Raw genomic sequence first — 7,418 nt, 5'->3', positions numbered from 1 at the left:
CTTACTCAGTGGCTGAATTCGGTGTTTAATAATCTGATAGCTTTCTGGATTCGCTGGCACTGAAGAGAATAATTTCCAAGTTTTAGCAGAGCCAAAACAAAAAATTACCGTCGCTAAGCTACATCTACCGCTGGATTTTAAAATGACAAAACAGCCTGAGAAAAATCACAAGGGCAGCTAATTCGAAGAAAAGTCCTTTTTCAGCCGAACCTAAGATCACAGTTACTTCGAAAGCAACTTCTAATAACCGTCTCACATCCTGTCACCAGTTCAATGACAACATCTGTTTTCAGAGTATGTGCCAAGTCCAGCACAAAACGCTGACATCGAGGACCTCCCAACGCTGCTGTCGCCTCCCCTGGCAGCAGCCGCTCCGGCTTAGACTCACAGGCTGTCGCGGCAGGGTCTTCGCCGCGGGCGTCCAGGCCCCGGCGTGCAGTCCTCGGCTCGGCAGGGGCAGTCTCCGACGGCGCTGGCTACGCGTCCTTCCCCAGTGGCGCGGGGTCGAGGTCTTCACACGGGCAGCACCTTGGTGAGGCCGGCGCCGCGGCCCAGGCGACCCAGCGCGAGGCGCAGCGCTGTGCCGCCGCCCCAGGGCAGCAGCCCGACCAGCGCTGCCAGCAGCGCCGCTACCTGCGCGCCCGCGCCCAGCACCGTGAGCAGCGTGCTGCGCAGGCCCAGCGCGGCGAACAGCGTGGCGCCCAGCGCCGCCGTGTAGAGCAGCGCCGGCCGGGACGGCGCTTCTTCGCAGCGCAGCAGGCGCCCGCACGCCGCACCGCCCCGCAGCAGCGCGCCTCCAGCCAACGCCAGCGCCGAGCCCAGCGACCAAAGCAGCGCGAACTTGCGCGCGCGCAGCAGCAGCACCGGCGCGTAGAGCGCTGCCAGGCCGAAACAGAGTGCCGCCAGCAGCAGGCAAACGCTGCCCGCCGCCAGACGCTGCCCTCGCGTCACGCTGGGCAGGCACGCCGGACCCGCCGCCGCCGACTCCCCAGGGCTCCGCGCCCAGGTCCAGGGTAGGCCCGCGCGGCCCAGCCACGCCCCCGCCGGCCCGTCCCCGGGCTCCTCCGCCTTCCCCGCGGCGAGCAGCGGCTCCGCGGCCGCCGGGCCGCCCCCTTTCCCCTGTGCCAGGTACTCCTGCAACTGGCGGTGGAGGTCCGCCATCTTGGACAAGGCGGCGGCGGGAAGGAAAAACACCGTTCACATCCGGCCCTTCCCGGCCGCCGGCGGAAGCCGCTCGGCCTTCGGGCGGCAATTGGTCGGCCGCGGCGAAAGGGGCAGGGCCTGCGGCGCTCGCGGAAGTGCGGAGGTGCCTCCTCCGCGGACTTTTGTGGTGTCCAGAAGTACCGCGGGCGCAGGTGCTGTTTGTCCGCCTACAGTCGCCCTCCCAGCGCCTAACCCTCTTCCTTGTTCTGAGTACGCGCCCTTACGGTCTGGCTAAGTCCTGCCAGCATTAATAGTTAGTTGGAAGGCAAGGGTGGGTGTGGTTCTAAAGTTCTAAAGGGGCACAAGAGGGGCCCTTTTGCTGATAGAAATGTCTTATGGCCTCACTGTCTGCGTCTACCGTGGCGGTGATATTGTGCTCGTTTTGCAACATGAAGGAATAGGTAAAGAGTACACAGGATCTGTTTCTTACAACCGAACACAAACTTAACAGTGATCTCAAAATAAAAATTTGATTAAAAAGTTGAGATCTGTGTGACTCAAGTGGTTTTTTTTGGGAAAGTTGCGTCCTGATTAGTCAACTCACTTGTAGTAATAGTGACCATCCTAATCACTTACCATGGGGTTGATAAAGGAAGGGTTGACACCCAGTAAGCTCAACCTGCTTCTCTATTCTGTTCTCAGTTTCAGCCACAGGCCTGGCAACATGCTTGAGTCCTTCGCGCCCCTTGTCCAAGACTCGGTGCTGCTGTCCTATGTGTTTGGTGTCACTCTCGTGCTCTGGACACCGCCACAGCCAGGTGTCCTGACTCATCGTCGGATCACTCTGACAAGCTGGCCCGCGCGCAGGGCAATCCTGATTTATTCCGAGGCCGCGCCCACGTGCCCTGCTCTTTCTCGGAGCCTCCTAGAGGATGTCTGCCTGTGGTTCCTCTCACAGGTCAGATTCCTCCAGATTCTTCCAGCTGCCTCCACAGCTCCCCTCACCACCTTGGCTTCCCCTGGGTGGCCCTGCGTCCTTTGTCCTCTGCCTTAGGTGGATGTAAAGTTAATGGCTTCCTGCTGTTTGACTTCTCAGCCTTTCCATCCTCTGTGTAACTAATCTCCCCCACTGAGTTCCTTTTAGTGCTTTCTGTTTTCTTGGTTGGATCCTGACAGATGTGATTCTTTTTCAAAATACGTTCTGATTTGTTATCTCACTTGATAATAATAGTGACCATCCTGATCACTTAGCATGGGCTAAACCATTAGGATGGCTACGATCAAAACAAAACACAAAAACAAAAAAACACACCAGAAAGTTACAAGTGCTGTCAAGGATGTGGAGAAACTAGAAGCCTTGTGCACTGTTGGTGGGAATGTAAGATGCTACAGCCGCTATGGAAAACAGTACTGTGTGTATATATATATACACACACACACACACAGATACATAGACACATAAACATATACACAGATTTGTATACATACATGTGTGTATGTGTGTATATAATTACAGTCTGATCCAGCAATTCCACTCTGGATATATACCCCAAAGAATTGAAAACAGGGTCTCAGAGATTTGTATAACTCTTCACAGCAGAACTATTCATGTTAGTCAAGAGATGGAAGCAACCGAAGTGTCCACCAGCAGATACATAAATTGTGAGATATGCATATGGTGGACTGTTATGCAGTCTTGAAAAGGAAGGAGATTCTGACACATGCTACAACGTGGATGAACCTTGAGGACATTATGCTGAGTGAAATAAGCCTGTCACAAGAAGGACCAATACTGCATGGTTCCACTTCTGTGAGGTACTTAGAGTATTCATATACACAGAGCTAGAAAGTGGACTGGGTACGTAAATGCCCATCAGTGATGTCACCTCATCATTTATGCAGCTACCATATAGAAAAGGCGGACTGTGCTGCTCATTTTATAGGTGAGGGAAGCTGAGAAATACCAAGAAGTTAAGTAACCTCCCCAAGGTCACCCACAAAACTGACAATAGGGTAGCGTTAGGTTGTGATTTCTAGTTTCTAACCTTGTGGGCTTCCCATTGCAGGAAGAGGCCTTTGCTGGGGGTCCCTCTGTGTGAGCCCTGGATGGGCTTTCTGCTGTGGTTTGGTTGCAGGGAGGGAAGGTCATTAACAAAACCCACCCTCTTCCAGCACTGCAGCAAAACTCATCCTAACAATCATCTTCACTTGCTTCCTTGTCTCCCTTGAAGCCCTTCAGCCAGGCCTTCAATCCACCGTGCCAGCAAAATTGTTCATCACAAAATAGCCAGACGCTGTTGGCTAGTGCAGTGAATTTCAGCCTTCAGCCCCAGGATGACACTGCAGGCTCCTCTCTTGGCTGTTCCTCCTCCTGAGTCCTCAGTGTTGCTGCTCCTGGGGGATCTCCTCTTTTCTCTCTTGGCACCCTCACCTCGACCTAAGGAAGCAGTACCCTTTGCACCAAATCCTCTCGCGCCTGCAGTAGACTGTTATTTTCTCCCAGAGCCCAGCAAGTGTTATCCACGCTTCTTTTAAGGGCTTTCCAGAGTGGCATCTCCCTCCCTTCCCTGTCTGCCATGGCCCTCTCTGTTCAGCTGGGTTTACTTGTACCCTGCTGGGCCTCAACCTGAACTACATTCTCCCTTTCTTCAGTGTGCTGGGTCAGCCAGCGTCTACCACCCACTTGTTTTTGAGACAGGGTCTTGCTCTGTTGCCCAGGCTGGAACGCAATGGTGCGATCTTGGCTCACTGCAACCTCTGCCCCCTGGGTTCAAGTGATTCTCCCACCTCAGCCTCCAGAGTAGCTGGGACTACAGGTGCATGCCACCAATATTTGTGAAGACGGGGTTTCCACAGGTGGCCCAGGTGGTCTCGAACTTCAGAGCTCAAGTGATCCACCCACCTCAGCCTCCCAAAGTGCTAGGATTACAGGCATGAGCCACAGCACCAGGTCTACCAGTGCCCCTTTTCAAAACTGCTATCTAGTCATGTCCTCTTTACCTAATATTCTTCAGTGGCTCCTTATCTCCTACAGATTAAATTCTAATTCCCCACCTGCCATCCAGCCTTCTAGGCCCTGCCTTAGGCCCCCTGTGGCTCTCCCCGATGCTCTGTGGGGTCCCTCTGGAACTAGCAGTTTGGAGACTCCCTTCTTCTGTGGCTTTGCTGAGTCTGGGCTCTCTGCTGGGTGAACCCCTGTCTACTGCTCCTTCCTCTCCCTCTCCCAAGCATCCCCTTCCTCCAGGTCACTCCTCAGGGCCCCCACAGCCCTGTCACTGACTGGTGACATTGCCAATGCCTTGAGTTTTGTTATCAAGCAAATGGGCTCACCGCTCAATGCACAGTGAAGCCAGTAACACTGGCAGCAGCTTTTGAGAAAAGAAAGGCTTGATTGCAAAACTGACCAGCAAGAAGGCAGGAGTGGGGCTCAAATCTCTCTCCCCAGTGTGAGGTCTAGGGCAAGCTTTAAAGGATCAGAGGGCAAGGGAAATGATTTGGCAGTGTTGGCTTGGCAGGTTCTGATTGTGGGGCTTCATATTTAACCATTATGGAAAGGTTTGTCAAGGCAGATTTGAGCCCCAGTCTCCCGGGCCAATGGATCCCGGCTTCTGAAAGATCTCCACGTTCAGGTTCCAGTCCTGTCCTGGTCTTCTTGGTTCTAAGGGGAGGAGTCTTTGGTTCTGGGTATTGTTAGAGGTCAAAGCTTGTTCCACTGTGTATGCCTGGGCTCCATGCCTTGCAGTTTTGGCTCTGTTGTACCTACAAAGCAAGGCGACATTCTGTCATCAACAAGGTAGGCCCAGTATGGGCGGATCTCACAGTTATAGTTTCTTCTTCCATTTACTAATTTTTAAAAGAATACCTAACTCTCATGTGGTGATGGTCTTCTCAAGTCTCATTTCTTTGTGTCCTGCTTCCCAGCCCCTGTCACTGTCTTCATTGCTTTGGCTTTTCCGGGTGACCTCGAGTTGGGTGGCTCAGGCTTTGTGGCAAGTATTGGCTCACCAGGCTGATTCATCTTGGCTCAGTCCCTGTCTAGGTTGGTCGCCTGGCCATGGTGATCTTCCTCAGGCACAGCGCCAAAGTACTTGCCACAAAATGATGCCTCCCGCGCCGCCCCACTGGGGCAGCAGAGCCTCTCCGCCACCACTGGCCCCTAGAGCTTTGGCACCGAGGGAGATGCTCCTGCCAAGGCGGCGGCGACCAGCAGCCACATGTAGCGTCTGCACCTGCGGGGCAGCTGAGGAACTGAATTTTAAATTTGAATTAACTTTAGTTAATTCATTATTTATATTGAATTATATTGAAAACATCATAATATAACCACATTATTATACATAACATACATCATATACTATTTATATATATTTATCATAGCCGCATGTGGCTACTGTGTTCCCTCTGCCCCTCGGGAGCGCGTTGGAGACAGGGGGCGCAGTCGGCTTTGTCACCACGCTGCGGGCCCTGAGTGCTGGAGTGCGAGTCGGTGCCGCGGGAGCGCGGGCGCGCGTGTGGCTGGGGATGGGCAGACTCTGCGAGGGGCGCGGGCGAACCGTGGGGCTCCCGGACACGGTGGGCAGCGGCGTGCCGGCCCTCCCCCGGTTGTGGGAAACTGAGGACTCAGACGCCCTCCCACAGAAGCATCGGAGCCAGGGCGCCTCCCAGGATGCCTCGTTGTCCGTCCGGTCTTCATAGCGTCGGCTTGCCCCGCTGGCACCGCCCGTTCTGCTCTCCGGGGGCCCTGGCACCTCGGCCCCGCGCGGGCCTGTCCCGGGACCCCACCGGCCGCGGGCCGCTCGCAGGCACTTTTGGCTGCAGCCCTCCCCGGCCACATTACATTTAAAATCGCCAAAGGGGCCCTGTTCTGATAGCTTTAGAGATAAATAATCACCTTATATAAATGGAATAGTCCCGAATTTTTCAGAAGTTGGGGAAATGTAACTTCTAATGCTGTTAATGGTCAAAAAGGAAAAGAAAAAATATTTTCATAAAAGCTGACTCAGAAATGTTTTAAGAATTCAAAATATTTTTATTTAGACAAATGTGACTGGGTTAATATTTTTGGTTTAATAAAAACAGCTATGGGCCGGGCGCAGTGACTCAGGCCTGTAATCCCAGCACTTTGGGAGGCTGAAGCCGGCGGATCATGAGCCCAGGAGTTGGAGACCATCCTGGCCAACATGATGAAATCTGTCTCTACAAAAATACAAGAAATTAGCTGGGCACGGTGGTGCCAGCCTGTGGTCCCAGCTTCTGCAGAGGCTGAGGCGGGAAGGTTTCTTGAGCTGGGGAGGTCAAGCCTGCAGTGAGCCTAGATCTTACCACTGCACTCCAGCCTGGGTGACAGTGAGACCCTAACAAAAAAAAAAAAAAAAAAAGAAAGAAAGGAAAGAAAACTCATTTTGGAAGGGCTAATTTCTTTACAATTATTTTCCTTCTCTGTTGAGTTTAAACAAACATTTGAATACTTTATTGTCATGGCCAGGCACAGTGGCTCACGCCTGTAATCCCAGCACTTTGGGAGGCCGGGGCGGGCAGATCACAAGGTCAAGAGATCAAGACCATCCTGGCCAACATGGGGAAACCCTGTCTCTACCAAAAATACAAAAATTAGTTGGGTGTGGTGGTGTGCACCTGTAGTTCCAGCTACCCAGGAGGCTGAGGCAGGAGAATCCCTTGAACCAAAGAGATGGAGGTTGCAGTGAGCTGAGATCACGCCACTGCACTCCAGCCTGGCAACAGAGCGAGACTCGGTCTAAAAAATAAAAAAAAAAAAAAATTATTTTCAGTTTGAAATGAATAGCCAAATAGTTTCTCATGACTTGACTTTATTCTTAAGTGGTTAAATCTCTTTGATAACTTTGCTTTCTCCCTTCCCTATATTGAGTCCTAATGTAAAATAAAATAAGATAAAATTCCCCAGGTTTTGCCTGGAATGTCATTTTTGAGAATGACATTCATTTGGGATAGCTTTGATGTCTAAACTGTCTTTGAATTTCCCAGAGAGACCTTGAAAGCACATGTTGTCTTGTCTACTCTTTGAAAATGAGCTTAATAAGGGCAGGGCGCAGTGACTCCCGCCTGTAATCCCAGCACTTTGGGAGGCCAAGGTGGGTGGATCACAAGATCAGGGGTTTGAGACCATCCTGGCAAATATGGTGAAATCCTGTCTCTAAAAATTAGCTGGGCGCGGTGGCGCATGCCTGTAATCCCAGTTACTCAGGAGGCTGAGGCAAGAGAATTGTTTGAACCCAGGAGGCAGAGTCTGCAGTGAG

At 52.4% G+C, this 7,418-nt stretch overlaps 1 protein-coding gene across 1 annotated transcript; it reads right to left on the bottom strand.

Moving 5' to 3' along the window:
• Positions 1-181: 181 nt before the first annotated feature.
• SFT2D3 (SFT2 domain containing 3) lies at positions 182-1,684 on the bottom strand. Its single transcript, XM_023225598.2, has one exon. It carries the CDS (start codon positions 1,159-1,161, stop codon positions 514-516), a length of 648 nt encoding a protein of 215 aa, XP_023081366.1. The 5' UTR covers positions 1,162-1,684; the 3' UTR covers positions 182-513.
• Positions 1,685-7,418: the final 5,734 nt, after the last annotated feature.

Source organism: Piliocolobus tephrosceles, chromosome 11 (genome assembly GCF_002776525.5).
Source record: "Piliocolobus tephrosceles isolate RC106 chromosome 11, ASM277652v3, whole genome shotgun sequence".
Lineage (NCBI taxonomy): Eukaryota > Metazoa > Chordata > Mammalia > Primates > Cercopithecidae > Piliocolobus > Piliocolobus tephrosceles.
This window is presented reverse-complemented; position numbering and strand designations above follow the sequence as displayed.